At 39.1% G+C, this 19,470-nt stretch overlaps 1 protein-coding gene across 3 annotated transcripts in view; it reads left to right on the top strand.

The window, feature by feature from the left end:
* Positions 1 to 19,470, top strand: part of ascc3 (activating signal cointegrator 1 complex subunit 3) — a 251,362-nt gene that overhangs the window by 85,787 nt on the left and 146,105 nt on the right. For all 3 annotated transcript variants that reach the window (XM_023330521.1, XM_023330523.1, XM_023330522.1), the window contains exons 9-10: positions 16,504 to 16,707; positions 17,518 to 17,658. In XM_023330521.1, coding sequence (XP_023186289.1) covers positions 16,504 to 16,707; positions 17,518 to 17,658 — 345 coding nt within the window. The remainder of the gene's footprint in view (positions 1 to 16,503; positions 16,708 to 17,517; positions 17,659 to 19,470) is intronic.

Raw genomic sequence — 19,470 nt, 5'->3', positions numbered from 1 at the left:
GAAACAGTCCTGCAGCTGCTTTGTCGCATCCTTGGGCCAGGATTTGATGGTTTTGGTGATGGTTGGAGCAGTTTTCCTGAGGGGGGCATAAGCAGGAATTAAATTCAGGGACAGGTGATCCGACTGACCCAGGTGAGGAAGTGGTCTAGCCCTGTAGCCTAGCTTGATGTTGGAGTAGACTTTGTCCAGAGTGTTAGCCTCTCTTGTAGCACAGTTTACATGCTGGTGGAATTTGGGGAGCGCTGTCTTCAAATCTGCATGGTTGAAGTCCCCCGCTATGATGTGCACAGCATCTGGATAGATGCTCTGCAGATGGCTAATGCTGCCATGCAAAAGTCCAATAGCTGTTTTAGCATTAGCATCCGGTGGGATGTAAACAGCGGTTACCATGACTACGGTGAACTCTCTGGGGAGGTATATTGGTCTGCATCCAACAGTCACATACTCCAGGTCTGGGGAGCAATGGCTGATGACAGTCGCTGTGTCAGTACACCAGGTGTTGTTCACGCACTGTTTCTTGTAATATAAGTTTTGTCATCAAATAAGAATTCCTTTCAGCTAGCCTGTAGGGTTTATATGTAACAATGTTGTCGACTGAGTCTGACAAGGTGATTGCTTTTACATAATTTCTTTGTGAGAATGTAACAGGAAAGTTGGAGAAAATTCAAAAGATGACATTTTTGCCTCTTCATATTTTTTTTATCTTAATTTCCTCTTGATAAAGTCTTATGTTTAGGCAGACTTAATTAACCTGGCATCTCTTCTTATTCTGTCAGTTTGACTATGTCTCAAGGCCTGTTTTTTTTTCTGGAAATTGGTGCGATTATGATTTATAGCCACTTTATTCAGCTGATGGAGAATATACAGAGCTATGAAAAAGTATTTGCCTTCTCACCGATTTTTTTTTATCTACTGAAATGCTTTAAATGCTACATAAATGTCTTATAAACATATAGATATAGCAATGTCAAACATTGGAAGAGGCAGTCATAGAGAATACTTAGAGAATGTTCTTATTTTTTTATATTTTCCAGGGTTATTCACATAATCTTTTTAAGCTCTTCTTTCTTTGTCTGAAAGAAAAGATAAAATAAAGGAGGAAACATATTTATTGCACATTTATTCTGATTCATCAGTGTTCTCTGGCTGAGGAAACCCTTGATGGGCCAAATTTCAATGAAGCAGTGTTTTGTCCTATACGCTTATAGCTGCATAACATTTGTTGGAGTACAGTATGATACTCTCAACATTACAGAAATCACACCCTTGAGACATCTCTTGGCAGCTGCAGTTGAATCTTCAATTGAAAGATGTGTATGCATATATTATCATAGCAAAAAGACCAGAGTGATTTTAACGAAAGAATAAAAACCCACCAAAGATTTCCAAAGATCATTAAATGATGTAAAATTTCTATTTATTAGGTGTATGCTTTATCTCAAGTTGAATGTAGCATTTACCATACAGATGTGTCTCCACAACATTTAGATTGTACACCCGTCCCTTGAGATTAAAGATTAAGGTAATTTTATTTATAAAGCACATTTTCAGCAACAAGGTAGTTCAAAGTGCTTACAAATACTGCCTGATAAAATAATGGTTAAAAACAGACCAATAGTCTTATTTCACTCAATTGTTCATCAATGGTCTGATTTTGATAACAGTAGTAAAAGTAGATTTACTTTCATTATTCTGACAAATGTGAGAAATGTACATGTTTAGCCTGAGAAAGACTAAGTTGTGTGTCAACTGGACTTGAATATTTTTGTTACTGAAATGAATGCTTGAGTGAAGCATTGCTCATGCACAGTAAAGTTGTTGTGGAAGCTTCCAGAATGTTTGTGGACTTTCACAAACAGGAAGAAGACTTCTCTATATGTGAGTTATTTGTCATTAATATATTTGTATGTGTTGTGTAGGCTTTTATTAGTCAATTTATTGTTGCAGGTTAATTTATTTATGAAAGGTGATGCATAAAAGTATTTGCAGACTAATGCTAATGTTAGCATGGGCTTATGAGCCTAACAATAGCTAAAACTGCCATGTGTTTTACTTGAGAGCCTTTAACGTTTTTGTCCATAATAAGAGCTCTGACCAACAATTACCTATCTTTCAATTGCAGCCCTTTAGCAAGTACAAGCCAAGCCTGCTAACGTTCATGTAGCCACTCGGCTATGCGAAGTATGTATTTTTATGATCTTAATTTTATTATCTTGTATCTTTATCTTCAAATTATTATTCCAAAAGAAGTAATAATAAATTTCCCCAAATAAATTTTGGGGAAATTTATTTGATTTTTGGGTCCATAACCTGGGACATCACTTCCTTCCTATTCCGGCTATGATGGAGGAAGGTGAGTTTCTCACAGAGCTTTATTACTTAAAGGTTCTTGTAGAGAATGAAACATCATAAAATCAAAGGTGTTAATTTCGGTTGCTGTATGTAGTACGGTGGAGAATGGAATGTTTTTATTTAGCTTTATCCCTTATTGTTATTGTTTTTGCAGTGTTCCCCACAGTGACAAATGATTTTCTCTGCAGCATTTAAGTCTGAAAAGGAGTCATATTCCTTTATTTAATCAGGTAAACCCCGTAGAGATCTAGATCTCATTTTCAAGAGGGACCTGAGCAAAAATTTGCAATACATAGCAACCTGGTTACAAGATAAAAACAATTAATAGTCATTGACAGTACACTTCCCGAGATTCTTGTCCACGTTGAAAGAAGGGTAAGAATTCCGTCAGACTCTAAGGGGAAGGAAATTCTGCAAGTTTTATCTAGTTCAGTTGGATGTGATTACATCCAACTGAATTACTCTTCTTCACACCCTTTCATATACAATAAACTATAGGCAAAACCAACCAGTTTGATGCTGTATCAAAGGGACATTTTTAAATATGATTTTTGAGGAAACATTTGCATAGCTGGTGGATGAGTAATTGAGATTGGAAAAAACACAGTTGGGTTGTGTTAAAATAATGAATGATTGAGCAAGACTCTGGTATTAATGTGCCAGTCAGATGATAGCAGGTCAGAAAATTGCTTTTGTACAACCACCAAAATTCTAATCAGTCTTAGCCAGAAAATAAATAAGTCCTCTCAACAAGGTGAACAATTATTTTTATATCACTTATTGTGAAAAAATGTGATTTGGTTTCTTCAGAAAATGCTTTTGCTTACTTCTGTTGTTTTCCCTTCTTCCCTTCTTCAATGATGTTGTTGCCATGAGGACTGCTATCCTGCGATGTCTCTCAGTTTTCCTCGAGGATAGACTTAGACTTAGACTGACTTTATTGTCATTTTGCATGCACAGGGTGTATACAGAACGAAATTTCGTTGCATACGGCTCAGGACAGTGTTTTGAGGTTCCAATGTTGTGAGGTTACTCCAGAATAAAATAAAACACAGTATAAAATATGAATATAAATATGAATATAAAATATAAAGTGCAGGACTGACAGTAAAATAGAAGTTACTTAGCTCTGTACATGTGCAAGGTATAAAGTGGAGACCAGATTTTGAGTGCAGTCCAGTTAAGAGTTCAGCAGTCTGATGGCAAGTGGGAAAAAGCTGTTTCGGAACCTGGTGGACCTGCACCGGATGCTGCGGAACCTCTTTCCAGAGGGCAGCAGGGAGAACAGTCCATGGTGGGGGTGTGAGGGGTCACTGATGATGTTTCGGCCTCGGGACACGCAGCGCTGGGATGAAATGTCCTGAATGGAGGGAAGGGGGGCCCCGATGATCCTCTCTGCTGTCCGCACCACTCTCCTCACGTTCTTCCAGTCGGAGGCGCTGCAGCCTCCACACCACACAGAGAGGCAGCTGGTCAGAATGCTCTCTATGGTGCTTCTGTAGAACGTCTTGTGGATGGGCGGGGGCAGGTGTGCTCTTCTCATCCTCCGCAGGAAATACAAGCGTTTCTGTGCCCTCTTGACCAGAGACGTTGTGTTCCCAGCCCAGGTGAGGTCGTTTGTGATGTGCACCCCCAGGAATTTGGTGCTGCTGACCACCTCCACAGCCGAGCTGTTGATGAGCAGTGGAGCGTGGCTGGGCCGGTTCTTCCTGAAGTCGACGATCATCTCCTTCGTCTTGTCAACGTTCAGGATCAGGCTGTTGTCTCTGCACCAGTCCACCAGCTGCTCCACCTCCTCTCTGTAGTCCAGGTCGTTGTCGTCTCTGATGAGGCCCACCTCCGTTGTGTCATCCGCGAACTTCACGATGTGGTTGGTGGCGAACCTGGGGACGCAGTCGTGTGTCATCAGAGTGAACAGCAGAGGGCTCAGGACGCAGCCCTGTGGGGAGCCTGTGCTGAGGGTGATGACATCGGAGGTGTGTTGTCCGATCCGGACTGACTGAGGTCTGTCGGTGAGGAAGTCTAGCAGCCAGTTGCACAGGGGGGTGCTGAAGCCCAGGTGTCCCAGTTTTCCTGCCAGATGCTGTGGGATGATTGTGTTGAATGCTGAGCTGAAGTCCAGGAACAACATCCACACATGAGTGTTCTTCTCCTCCAGGTGAGCCAGGCTCAGGTGTAGGGTGGGCGGTAGGCAAACTGGAACGGGTCGAATGTGGGGGGGAGTCTGGAGATGATGTGTTCTTTTACCAGCCTTTCAAAGCACTTCATCATGATGGGAGTCAGTGCCACAGGCCGGAAATCGTTGAAAAATAGGTGACTTGAGGTTTCTTTGGCACCGGAATGATGGAGGCAGTTTTGAGACAGGCTGGCACTGTGGCTTGATCCAGTGAGGTGTTAAAAATGTCTGTTAGGACACCAGCCAGCTGACCTGCGCATTCCCTGAACACCCGCCCAGGTATGTTGTTGGGGCCTGGGGCCTTCCGTGGGTTGACTCTTTTCAGAGTCTTCAACACATCGGCTGTGTCCAGGCAGAGTGCCTCCTCTTCCTGGTGGGGAACAGTTTTCTTTGCCGGAGTACTGTTCAGTGCCTCGAACCTCCCAAAGAAGTTATTGAGTCCATTTAGAAAGTCAGCATCAATTTCACCCACTGGGGTGGGAGGATGGATTGTAATCTGTGATCGCTTTTATGCTTTGCCACATACCCTTGGTGTTGCTGGTGTCGTGGAAGAACTCCTATATTTTTCGACTGTGGGTTCGCTTTGCTAACCTGATAGCACGGTTCAAGTTGGCTCTCGCTGTCCTCAGTGCCTCCTTGTCGCCAGACTTGAAGGCTGAGTTCCGTGCTTTTAGCATTTCCCGTACCTCCTTAGTCATCCAGGGTTTTTGGTTGGCCTGGGTGATAATATTCTTAGTGATGCTGACGTCCTCTGTGCACTTGTTGATGTAGGCTGACACAGTCATTGTGTACTCATCGATGTTGATCTGGTCGTTGTAAGTGGCTGCTGCCTTGAACACCCAGTCAGAGCACTCAAAACAGTCCTGGAGTGCCTCCATGGCCCCCTCAGTCCACACTCTCACCTGCCTCACTGTAGGTTTTGTTCTGATCAGCAGGGGCTTGTATGCAGGAATTAGCATAACAGATAGGTGGTCTGAAGAGCCAAGGTGGGGGCGGGGGGCTGCTCTGAATGCTTCTTTGATGTTGGTGTAGGCCAAGTCTAGAGTATTTCCTCCCCTGGTTGGAAAATCCACATACTGGTTGAAGTGAGGGAGAACAGTCTTCATGTTGGCCTGGTTAAAATCCCCAGCAATGATGAAAACGCCTTCTGTGTGTGAGGATTGCAACTCACTGATGGTCCGGTAGAGAACACTCATAGCCTCTTTTGTGTTAGCACTGGGGGGCACATACATGGCAGTGATGCTAACCACAGTAAACTCCCTGGGCAGGTAGAATGGTCTACAGTTAACAGTCAGAAGCTCGATGTCCGGGGAGCAGTAACTGGCGACAGTAATGGCATTTTTACACCAGTTGTTGTTGATGTAAATACACAGCCCCCCTACTCGGGTTTTACCGCTGAGAGCGCTGCTCCTGTCTGCGTGGAATGTAGCGAGCCCCTCCAGGCTAACAACGTTGTCCGGTATGGTCAAGTTGAGCCATGTCTCCGTCAGAATGAGAGTGCAGCAGTTCCTCAACTCTCTCTTTGAAGACAGTTCTAGTTGTAGATGGTCTATTTTGTTGTCCAGAGAGCGGACATTGGAGCGGAAGATGGACGGAAGCGGCGATCTGTAGGGGTTAGCGTTTAGCTTAGCTGTTAGTCCACTTCGACAGCCGCGCTTCCGCTGCCGGTCGCACCACCTTCGCTTTCTCCTCCTCCGGCTAGTGCTGCTAGGCGAGTCCGCTGCGCTGCGGGCCGTTGGATCTTGCTTCCGTAGCACTCCGAGATCACGTAAACACTCCAGAGTAGTCGTATTTATGAGTCCAAAATCACTTGATGATCGTAATTCCAGCAGACGCTGGCGATCATATGCTAACTTACTGAGTGGATGCAAAGTTTGTAGCGTTTTAGGCGGCGTATTTTGCTCAAATACTCGCAAGTTGTCGAGAGCCGATGCAGCCGCAGCCATTTTGGGTGCCGCCATCTTTTAAAACACACTCCTTTTAATAGGATGATGGAAAAGGTCGTACTCAACTTTTTCCGTACAAGAGACTACAGTGTCTCTTGTATATATTGTAATGTTTGTCAGAGGTTGTACACAAGAAAATCAAAACTTTCATCTCATTCTTTTTTTTTAATTATTTTTACTTTTCTCAATTTCCACGTGATTCAGGTCCCATGGCAGACTACATCCATGTTCCTGTGGGGTTATTGATTGTGGTATTATGCTAAGGACATAAAAAAATAAAATATTGAATCTTGTGAACTTAATATCTTTTCTTGTAGTTACTTTTTTCCCAAATATTTTTATTAGAATTTTCTGTTATTCAGACAAAACATAAAAAAATTGATAAAAATTAACCTTAACCCTAAACATACAGTGCAATCCCTCCCTCCACCCGCCCTCCCCTAAAAAAAATAACCTCAGGGCTCACTCTATCTGCACAAAAATAAAAGAAAAATTAAGCTTACATGTCACAGTGTTTGACAAGATGTAGGAAGGGAAATCAAATATCTTTAAAGTCTTGAAGCTTTCCTTTTGTTATACAAGTCAGTTTTTCCGTTGCCATGTTGTTGTTCAATAGCTTGATCCATTCATTTGTCTTTGGTCTTTCTGTGTTCCTCCACTTCAGAGAAATCATGTTTAGCCTGCAAGAGGCAAAGAAGCTTCTTTCTCTTTGTAGTTCTTTTAAAGCCATCAGGAGAAATGTGCAGAAAGCTAAGTTTACTGTCCATTTGAACATCCTGCTCAATCAAACGAGAGATGAACATGATAACCTCCTTCCAGAAAGTTTGAAGCTCCATTGCCAAATAAAATGGAAATGAGTACTCTTATCTATATTACCTTTAACATACTGTACACATCAGGAGTATTTTAATTGAAATGGTGAAGTTTTACAGCAGTGATATACACGCTAAATAACCATTTGTATTGTAGTAATTTAAACCTTGCGTTAATATTTTGTGTTTGTGATAATAGACATGAGTTATTCCATTCATTCTCAGGGACTTCCATTTGTAGATCAGTTTTTTATGCTGGTAAATATGAGAATATTTTCTTCCAATGCTAAAAGAAAAACATAAAATTTGGAAAACAGGCCTCTACTCTGATGATGGTGAATGGCTATATCCTCTATGGTAGAAAGTGGAGGTTCAGCAGTAGATTTCAGTTAGACAGTAACAAAGCTTCTACTCTATAAGTACTAAAAAAGTGCTTTTGGGGCAGACTGTATTTATTTACCAGTTGTTGACATCAAAATTCCTTCACTATAAAGGTCCCCTATTTTATTTAAGCCATATTCTAAAGCCTCTGTCTGCTCTTCCTGTCACCTATCTGTCATCTGTTTCCCCAAATAGGTGACAGACATGAGCTCTTGGACACCTCATCTAAGACTGTATGAGAGTTGTGCCTAACTGATACTATGTTTTTGAGAAAAGGATTTTTGGTGTTTTTTTTAACAGATGTTTAAGTTCAGCTGAGAAAAGACAGGATGTCAGAGGTAATGTTAATTAGTTGTTCTCTGTACCCAAGAGGGTATGTCACTGGTGAAAAAATAACAAGTAGCAGCACAAAGCTGCGCCACGCATTAAAACAACTTAATGTTGGGTACTCTAAACCCGCCTCGATCATAGGGCAATAAAGAAGAGAGAGGCGCAATCTGGGGCATTTATTGTTCCATATAGATTTGGTCAGGGCTTTTTCCATAGAGGAAAAGAAGGAAGCTGGAATGTATAAAGGAATGGACTGGAAAATGTATAAGAATTTTGGGAGAATTGACATTTTAATAATATTAATATGAGCTATCAGGGAGTCTAATATTTTCTGCACTAAAGGATTGTAATTTATAGAAACTATTTTCTCAATATCTGGGTTAATCTTGATTCCTAGGTAGGTGAAGCTCTAATGAATTGTGTTTGCGTTGGAGGCTTATTTCTGTTCAGCAATAATAAGGAGCTTTTCTTTTGGTTAACTTTATATCCTGAGAATTCTCCAAATTCCTTCAGAATTTTATCAACAGCCTGAACAGACTCCCCCAGATAAGTTAAAAACAAAAAACATGTCATCTGCAAAACGAGAAAACCGGTGCTCTACATCTCCAATTTGAATTCCACTGATATCAGGGGATTTGCATATTGCCATGGCAAGCGGCTCACTGGCAAACAAGAAAAGAAAGGAGACAGCTGACATCCCTGTTTTATCGATCTACAAATATTTATAAATCTTGAAAGTTGGCTGTTGCAACTTTAGCTACTGTCTCAGGGTATAGTAATTGAATCCATTTTAACTATGTTTTTCCTAGGCCGAATCTCTTAAGGGTATCAAAAAGGTAACTCCATTCGATCCTGTCAAAAACTTTTTCAGCATCTGATGACAAAAAGGTGTAATCTATAGCAAGCTGTTTTGAATATAATATATTTAGTAATCGGGTATTGTGAAAGGCCTGACTCCCAATAACGAATTTGTTTTGGTCATTTGAGATTAAATTAGGAATATGCATTTCAATCCTTTGAGCCAAAGATGTGCATAGAATTTTTGTGTCACAGGACATTAAAGAAATGGGTCTATATGAACCAATTTCTGTTGGTGTTTACCTGGCTTTAATAAAAGAGAAATAGTTGCCAATTGTAATGTTGGGGGCAGGTTGCCTTTTTCATAAGATTCATTGAATGCTTCAAGTAGAGGGGGCAGTAATTTATATGGAAATTTCTTGTATCGTTCAATTGGTAGGCCATCGGGACTAGGGGCTTTACCAGAATTCATGTGGCTTAGAGCCATTTTAAGTTCTTGAATACTCAGCTTTTCATCCAAATTGTTCTTACTCTTTTCTGGCAGGGTTTTAAATTGAAGTTGGAAACTGCTTCTGTTCATTTGTGTTGTCTGGATATTGGGATGTACTGTATGTAAGTTTTCATATTATTTTGGAAAAGCATCATTTATTCTTTTTGGATCCACCAGATTCTCACCATTATTTAATTTGATTAAATATATGGCCCAATTTGTCTGTAATCTTTTTAAGTCTCCAAGCAAAGAGTTTTCCTGCCTTCTCACCCTGATCGTAATGTGATTGTTTTAACCACAGCAGATTAGTTGCTATTTTGTTGATAGTGAGCTCGTTATATTCTGATTTTAGGAAAAGAAGTCTCCTATATTTGTCAGTGTCATTGCAGTGATACATCTGTTCTTGCAATTCTTTGATTTGTTTTTCAATGTTTTTTAGTTTATTCAAATCCAGTCTTGATTTATGCCTAGTATAATTCATTATTTCCCCCCTCATATAGGCTTTAAATTCTACCCATTTTATTGATCCAATTGTTTGGTTTTATTTTAATATATTTAAATTTGATTTATGCCTAGTATATCTTCCCCATTATCTCCCCCCTTATGTAGGCTTTAAATGCTTCCCATTTTATTGATGCACTGGTTTGGTTTGTATTAAAATTGAAATACTCAGTTATTTTGTTGTAGTTACTTAATTCATACAGTATAAGGCAATTGGTTTCCTAGATTCTACAAAGTAAGCTGTACAGTTTCAGTTTGACTAATCTGAAATATCTAAGTTAACAACATGATATTTTACTTACTATTGCTAAGTTGAATCAACTTCACTAAACTATGTTAAATTAACTTCACACAATTAAGTTCATACAAGGTCTTAAGTTTAAGGTCTCAAATTTTAGAGTGTCTTGATAATGAACTATAGTAGTATGTTCCACCACATCTAGCAGATCAAACTGGCTATTCAAGGATATTAGCACCTGCCACATCTCTTGCATCTTGCAACTTAAGAAGCAGAAGGGCTTTCCTAAGAAATTAGTGCGTATTGTTGGCCCCAACCAAGAAGCTCCACAATAATTGTCTGCTGCTCAGGACAATGAGTGACTGTAGACTACACCACTTCAATGTGCAGTTTTAGTTCAGTGATGTGCAACAAACATGACAATAAATTTTATCTAGCAGGTGCATGATTTTGCTGCAGTAGAGCAAGTCAAAAACAAACCACAACAGTTTCGTACTTGGAAATGTACATGCTGCATGTTTTTATATAGTGGGAAGAACACATTGTAGATCTCCTTCATCTTGTCACTATGTCGACCTATATAGTCTTAGAGCAAAAAGAAAGGTGAGCCATTTCTAGGACTGAGTTGACTCTCTAAGGTAGTAAACAAGCTTCAGTTACAAGCACTTTGCCGTGTCAATCTATGCTAATGCTATGAGCATTTTGTGTTTGCTGTTTTTAAGACTGGTAAACAGTATTGCTTTCAATGTTATGGTTGTGTCTAGTAGCAAACTGCAGTGGTGGACTTTGTCTTTAAAATGGGGAGCAGAACATAATTTCCAGCCATCAGGGGAGCACAATGCTTAGCTTCCCTGGGAAATTTGAATCTTGGGCTTTGGACAGGAGGTTTCAACCATTTGCTGAAACTGTGCAATGTTATAACACTGTGGCTTCTATATTATATATGGTTTGGGATGAGCTGCGATGGACTGGCAACCTTTCCAGGGTGTACCCTGCCTCTTGCCTGTTGACAGGTGGAGATAGGCACCAGCATGCACCACTGGAAGTTCTTTAAAATGATAAGGAAGTTATTGTTACTGCCTTTGGTACTGAATGTGAAACCACAGACCCAGCAGCAGACCAAAAACCGGACACTAAACAGGTGTTACCGGACCGAAGATTGGACCTGACACAGAGCTATTTACAGAATTACTTACCGGATCACACAGTACGACCAGAGGTAATGCGTCAGTCATTGTTTCATTTATGAAACTGAAGGTGGCAGCAGTAGCACCACAAACACCAGTTTCTTCTGCCATATCTGTCTTCTTCCTTCGTTTGGTCCTCCTAATCTTCATTACTTCTTGTGATTTCTTCATTTCTATGTACTCCGGTTCAATTTGAATAGGCTTTACTTTACTCATTACTGTTTTGGCTGGATGGAGCTAGCGCAATCAGACCCAGTGGTGGAGAAAGTACTCATACAATGTACTTAAGTAAAAGTACAAATACACAGACAAAAATTTACTCAAGTAAAAGTCAAAGTACCACATTATTATTTTACTTAAGTAAAAGTAAGAAAGTACAAGCTTTTAAAACTACTTAAGTATTAAAAGTAAAAGTACTTGCCGACCATAATACCTAACGGCTTATATAATGTCATTAAGTGTACCTATCGTATTTAGTTTTAATAAATCAGTAATGTACCATTTTAATGAGCAATGCTGCAGATAAAGCATGTTTTTATTGTGTTTACCTCCTGTGACAGTTTAGATTTAGATATTTTATTCTATGCATCAGAATTCCAGGGATGACCTGCAGGGTTACATGTAATTAGGCAAAATGAGAGAAATTATTATACCTTTGAAATGTTTTATTTAATTCAAAATAAACACGTTCAAAAGAAAATTGTTTCCCTGAAAAAAGGGACTTTAAACTGACCTAACAAACATCAAGCGATTTGGAAACATCTAGTCTTTCGTCCTAACAAAACATGAACTTAACTTTTTTGCCAGCTATTTTGAGAGAACTCTTAACAGAAAGGGGCTGACAATAAACACCTTCCAGGGAGGGGGGGTACGGCTGACTCTGTGGGCAGGAATGTCCGCCAATGTCGCCGGACTTGCGACAATTGCGTCTCATTGGAACCCATATTCTAATTTATTGAATATGACTGTAACTGTTACATGGAGATTATTTTAATGGCGCTAACATTTATTCAATAACCAGGACGTGAAGGAGTTTAGCGTCAACTTATATGTAACATTCATGGCGGGAGACGTGATCACGACCGCAGTAATCACTGTTACTTGCAAGTTCATGCTAGCTTATAACAATATACAGTAATCGTATTTATTTACTGCAGTCGAGTTCAACAAAAAGCTTGCTAAGATTACATACAACTTCACTAACACAAATTAATTTAACATCGATAGCGTTTAGCAACTTAACTTACCTCAATAAGTTTTTTCAAATTTGATGGTGAATTTTTGAAAGATAGAATTTCATGCTTTCGGGGAAGGCAAAGGCGGCATTGGAATCTCCAGGAAGCGTTTTTTGACCCAGTTATTTCAAAGAAATCTTTTAAATAAGGCCATGGGTGGGGCAGGTCTTCTGGAGGATGACTATCCTTGGACTCCATTCTGGGAGTTAATGATTCTGCAGGTCCTGCGTACTGTGCTGCTCTTCTTGAGGGAGGGCCTAATGGTTATTTCCCGCTTTGGATTGGTTCAGCGGACTGATTCTGCTCTCGCCATTGGATACTTTCAAACTAACGAACAAATCAAAAAACTGAAATGCGTCTTGGATGTAATGAGTAACGAAACGCTATATAGAAATGTAGTGAAGTAGAAAGTACAGATACTTACTGTTAAATGTAGTGGAGTAAAAGTAGAAAGTATCCATTATTAAATCTACTTAAGTAAAGTACAGATACACGAAAATTGTACTTAAGTACAGTAACGAAGTACTTGTACTTCGTTACTTCCCACCACTGATCAGACCTAACCAGTATTATCCATCACTGGTTAGCAACCAGTGATGGATACCAGAGAAGAAATAGCTTTACTGACCCAATAACTGGGTCAGGTATCAGTTCAAAAATACCAGACTGTGTTCACATCAGCCCCAGCTCCAGTGGAGTTTAGCAGGTGGGGCATTGGCTTATTTCGGGGGATGAGGGGAAGACTGAACAAGCTTTTACTTTAATATAAATACATAAACAAACCTTTATGTAACATTTCAAACAAAATAACCATGTTTATTATTACAAAATAAACAATAAGGATATAAACAGTTTTCATGTATGATGAAAATGTTGAGTAATATGCGCAAATTTGCATTAACATTAGCTCATATGTTACGGAAATCTAAGGTTTCCAATTTCTGAAGTCTATTTCTGTAAATGCAAAAGAAATCTTCTCAGCTAAGAATAAAAATGTTACTCAAGTAAAAGAAAACAGTACAGTGCAGTAAACCAACTCTTAAGTAAATTCTTTTCACAAAAATTACTTAAGGAAATGTAACCAGCTCTACTCACTTTTAAACATAGATAATAACAGACTGTGGCAGTCCAAGATTCCACAAGCATGCATTATCCACCTATCAGGTTTACAGCCTTAAAATAGACAAAAGAAGAGAGAGACAAATGAATTGGATTTTACTCGCAAGGAGAGCAGAGAGGAGGGTCTGATTTTCACAGTCTCCAAACTCACTCTGAGAATCCTCTCTTGCTTCTCCTCCTTTATTTTGCAATCATGACATCCTAATTTACATTGGCCTATTTGCATAAGCGGTGAAGGGAAACAAAACCCAGCTGCTAACACACAGTCATAATTCTTTCTATACGATGAATCTCCTGTCGAGGTCTCAAAACAGTTCCCGTGTCTCTCTGCTTTGACCCTTTAGCCTTTTGGTGTTTTACTAAGAGCAGTTCTTAGTTTTGTCTCCAGAGTGGCTGGTATGTGCTTCCAATCTAGCACGCTTATCAGTTTCCTGCAGATATCTCTCACAAGAACACACATAGGAGAATAATACAAAGAATCTCACAGTCCTTAAAGTTAATTTTGAGTATATATTGGATAAAATATATTTACAGTTCTAACATTTCCCCCCTGTTTATCACATACTATGCTCAAATTCTCACATCGCCCACTACAGCCACTTCTTTTGGATTTTCAGCTGAAAGATCATATTTAAAATCTCAAACATTATTACATTCAAAGAAAAAATGCTAAGTAAAACACATGTAATCATTTACTGTTCAGGATACATTTCAGACAGGCAGAATGCATGAAGAACCTCTCCGTCGTCAGACTTGATGGTTGGCCAACCAAGAGCCTTGTTAATGTATGCCACCGATACCTTGTAGGCATTTCCAAAGTGCTTTTCCAAAGGTCTCTTAGCTTCATTATATCCACACGTAGGTTCCATATGACAACTTCTTATCAATTCTCATGGCTGTCCACTTGTGTACTGTTCCATGAAGTACAACCGATCTTTATCGCTTTCTGTTTTATCCTCCACACCATGTTCAAATGCCCAAACGAATAGCCGATACTGTAATGGGTCTCCTTTAAAAACGGAAATGTTCTGAGGGGGCAATGCTGCCAACTTCTCCTGCTTTGTTAGCACTTCGACTACATCCTGCAGAGCACTTGGTGTCTGTGATGGCTGAGAGGTAATAGCGTGTGTTTGATGCATGATTTGAAGAACATTATTATTCCATACTTTACTCTCTTGCGTTGGGAAAGGACTATTTTACTGCTGCTGAGCAAACAAATCTTCAGCTCTGTGCGCTGTCACATAGGAGTTCATTCCATCCGGTTTGGATGCACAACTGAATTTCTTGGATGCACAACCTTCATATTCTGATAGGATCTTGATCTTTTCCTCATTTGCTACTAGAGCTGTTTGTATTTCTAGCTCCTCCTTTTCAGGTTTGAGTTTAGCCTCTCTTTCCTAAGAGTAAGTGTCTCTGTTTCAATATGATGCCTGAACCAACAGCTTAGCTCATTCCAACTCTGCTTTCATTCCTGTGGAGGATGCAGACGATGTTTCACAAGAACCATGTTCAGAAGAGCTCTTATGACTTTGTTTTGAGAAAGATGCATTAGATACGCTGTCGAATGGATTAATCTCATTGTTGCATTTCTCAGCCTTTGCTGTTCACTTAGCCTCCTCATCAACCCAAGCCAAAGAGCTAAGGTTTTTCAACGAAATGTGTTGCCACAACATTAATTTTGCTGATTTTACTTTTGTGTTTGAAGAAAATATAAACTTACACAGCTCCAATGTAAAGATGCAAAACAAAAATTTATTCCACAGTTTTTGCGTAATTCTTTTACAAGAGCAATTGGTTCTTAGCTAACCTCCACAAACTACGGTTGAAAAACTGTGTGGCTCTGTTGGTCTTGTGGCACCTGCCCTTCTCTATTCTCTATCCTTTGTTAACGCTCCAGCGCAGCACCTCTCATTTGCATAAATTGCAAAGTGGCCAATTAAGCTATAAAACATACAAACTTCAAATAAAATACTTATTCACAATAAAACATTATGAAATTACCTACCTGAAATATAATAATGCTACCTGAACCTCAACAAATGCACTTATTAAATGACTAATTAAACAAATAAGTTTTAACTGTAACTGAATATTTTATACATTAAGTTGGCCTCCACATTCCAGTCTGAGTGGGAGATGTGTTTTCCATAATGGAATGAAGGAACCTTGTTTGCTTGTGTTTTTACAGTATTGTGTGTGTGTGGCACTCTGTGCTTATCAGAGGCAGGGTAAGTTTGAGGGCCATCACCCACACTCTGTTGCCATAGTGAAGCCAGATGGAGGGCAGTTTGAGTGACAGCTGATCAAACATATACACTTTTTTTCTCTTTGTGCTTTTTGATACCCCACTCACTGCACAGTCACTTCAGACACATTTTAGCTCAGACAGTGACACTGTCATAAATTACTTGTCTGCATTTTACTTCACCAGAATCACTATGGTAAACTCTAGAGGGTGGGTTTATCACTGAATGGTGGCTGGCTATGGGGGCATTTTCACAAAAAATGTTGATCCTGGCCCAGATCTAGTTGCCAATGGAAACTGGCTAACCACCACTCAGCTGTGTGAGTGACTGTCATTGAACCGTGTTTTTTTTTGCTTGGACATTCCCTGCTCATTCACCATTTTAAATGATATTTAAGATGAAAAAAATTATTTTAGTATTTTAGATTGGAAAAATTATTAATTTACATTTAAATTAAGAAGTAACTGATCTGTGGAAACTGCTCAACAAAGACATGATGTTTTTCACTTTCAATGACAACTGAAGGTTTGATAGGAAAATAACTATATTGATCTTATTTTTTCCTAATAGAATGTTCCATCATCATCATGATTGTCATCATCTTAAAAATTGATTATTTATTTATTTTTCTTTCTGAGTCACAAATGATCCAGTCCCTTCTATTAATCCTTCTGCTAAATTTTCATGCTCAGGTCGGACAGTTGGTGTTCAAGGGAATGAAGCGTCTGAACAGGATCCAGTCTCTAGTGTTTGAGACTGCCTACAACACCAATGAAAACCTTCTGATCTGCGCTCCGACTGGCGCTGGCAAGACCAACATCGCCATGCTGACAGTCCTGCATGAGATCCGTCAGCACATACAGCCTGGTGGCATTATCAAAAAGGATGAATTTAAGGTCTGACTCTCATATTGCTCACTAAAACATCAGGAATATATTGTTTTAGTTTTTCTCTTAGGAATCATGCTGTGATCATGCTGTGATTTAGGAGCTGACTCCTAAATCAGGTGTAAGATGTCATTACAGTAAGTGGGAATGGTGGGGTCAGAAGTGAACTCATTTCCTAAGTTTCAGAGGAAATTCAGACAAACTGGAACTAACCCCAAAGTTTGGCTAATATCTTTAAATCCAACTAATATAATCCAAAAAATCCATTTCAACGCAATGGTTAGCATTATGTATTACTTCAGCCCAGCTCAGTCTTATTACATTTAAATCTAATGAAGTACAGCTCAAATACTATTTGATATACTGTAGGTGAGGTTTTGTTATTTTTTACAACATAGATTCTTAGTTCAGAGAGCTGCACAATAAATGAACAATTTCAATGTAAGTTGGGCCTGTAACGATAAAGTTAGCGACTATAAATCTTATGTTTTCACAGAAACCCACAGTGTTGGACCTCTAAAATATTCTTCCATTGATATTTTTTATTCAAACTCATCCAAGAGTTTTGTTCTTCATATTTAGATCTTACACTCTTATTACATAGTCACTTTTCATACATGCAAGCAACTGTCTTAGTATTTCTCCATGAACTGTGATTTGTACCGGTTGCCAGGAAACAAATGATCCTACCTCTCTTTGCTCAATTATCACCACAGTGTCTTTCCAGCTTCTACCTCCATTTTCTACCTTCCTCACCTTAGCATTCTCTTACATGTATCCTATTTATTTCCACACCTCTCTCCCTTCCTCTCTCTGCAGATAGTATATGTGGCTCCAATGAAGGCCTTGGCAGCTGAGATGACCAATTACTTCAGCAAGCGATTGGAACCTCTGGGCATCATTGTTAAAGAACTCACTGGAGACATGCAGTTAACCAAAGGAGAGATCCTTCGAACACAGGTAAATACACTGTCATAGACCCACACAGTTTCAGACCATCTGTTCGTCTTTTTCCTTGGCTGTTATTTAAACAAACCCCTACACAAAATAACCAGAAAGAAAAGCCTCCTACATGAAAGCATGGGCAGCTGAAGTTGCTCTGAAAGCTTGGACACTTTAACATTATATGACTTTGATGAGGTGGAGGATGAATTTATAAGGATTGCTTCTTTGGTAAAGATGTAAAAATATTAAAAAGCCATCTTAAAATCATAAGGTGTCAGTGACAAAATGTTTGAACTATGGATTAATTACAAACATAAATTCATCTTATTTCATTCACATAGTTGGTTTTTTTAGAAGTCAAATGCTAGTTAAATGCAAATATGTTTATTTTAAGCTTAGCTCTGTGTTGCGCACACTGGATATCTGGCGGTGTGATCCCTTTACAGGATGTGACGTAATGAACAATATCCAGTCTGCTACCAATTTAAGCAAGCCTTTTGTTTTTCTTCATTGTGGCCATTTCCTTCAGTATGCTGTGATAAATGCCAAAACGTCACGTAGCGGCTGAGTGTTCTAATTACCTAGTGAACACATAAGTCTGTTGTCATTCTCAAAAGATAAAAATCTTCAATAATAATGGACAAGGGAAGTGCAAAGAACAGATGGCTTCCCACTCCATCTTCTGTCACACAAAAGTCCTAAAAGTGGTAAGAATATAAAAAAACATTAACTATGATAATAAAAATATAGAGGGTTTATTTATTTGTAAACTCAGTTTATGAATTTGTTAAAACAATGAATTCTTTATGAAGATGCCAAGACATCTTGTCTTCATTTTAATGAAGAGAGGAAAGCCATGTCTTTACTCCCTTACCCCTTCAGTAAAATTGAAGGGGCAAAATTAATTTCTGTTTATTCAGCCTGGAATATTGTTGAGGTGGATGGGAAATTGTGCATATCTACCTATCCAAAGGAGTTTAACTTGAATGATTGCACAGCTTAGACACGACATTTATAAGCCTTATGAGACTTATGAATTCAAAAGAAAGGGGGCTCAGTTTGGTGTCTGTGAATGAAATGGGACGAATTCCAGTTCATCTTGAGGTGTTTTAAAGTTGCCTTTTTATAAAGACATTTGAAAAGGTTTCTCAAGGAGAATGATTAGTCAGACTGAAGCGCTATGGCACACCACTATCTCTTTATTTAGCCTCTTTCACTTTGTTTCTGTGATCTCATCATTTTAACGTGTTGGTTTCAGCACATTTCTACAAAATGATTAAGTCTAAAATCTCTGTCCACATATCTCAACAAGTATGTTGAAACTTGCTAAGATATGTGCCCTAATCTTCTAACTTTTTATGCTCTTGTATTTCTTAAAGTTCCCTACATTTCATATATTTTCATCTGTCTTGCCCTTTTGGTGTTCATTTTAGAATATGATGTCATGTTTAACGACTTGCACAGTTTAAAAGGGTGATAAAGCTGCAAAAACTCCAACATTATACATTGGAGGATTGTGTAACAATACGTTTAATTTGAGAATGGATAAAAAAATACATTGCTAAGGGCAATTATTGACAAATTTGGTAGTTTAAAACAAAATGACGAAGACAGAGTGTCACCAAATTATCAAGAAAGTGTTCTTGGTAGAGCTTCGAGGCAACATGTGTAGGACTGAGGTTCCTCATCTCAGTTCAGAGGCTGGAGCAACCATGCCTTTGATAGGCAGGCAGAAACGCCTCTGTTTTGACATAGTAAAATCTATATTTACTTTATGCTGCTTTATGCTGACTTGCTCGATTGGTACCCTTCTTTTGTATTACAACC

The sequence above is a fragment of the Xiphophorus maculatus genome, chromosome 3 (genome assembly GCF_002775205.1).
Source record: "Xiphophorus maculatus strain JP 163 A chromosome 3, X_maculatus-5.0-male, whole genome shotgun sequence".
Classification (NCBI taxonomy): Eukaryota; Metazoa; Chordata; class Actinopteri; order Cyprinodontiformes; family Poeciliidae; genus Xiphophorus; species Xiphophorus maculatus.
This window is presented reverse-complemented; position numbering and strand designations above follow the sequence as displayed.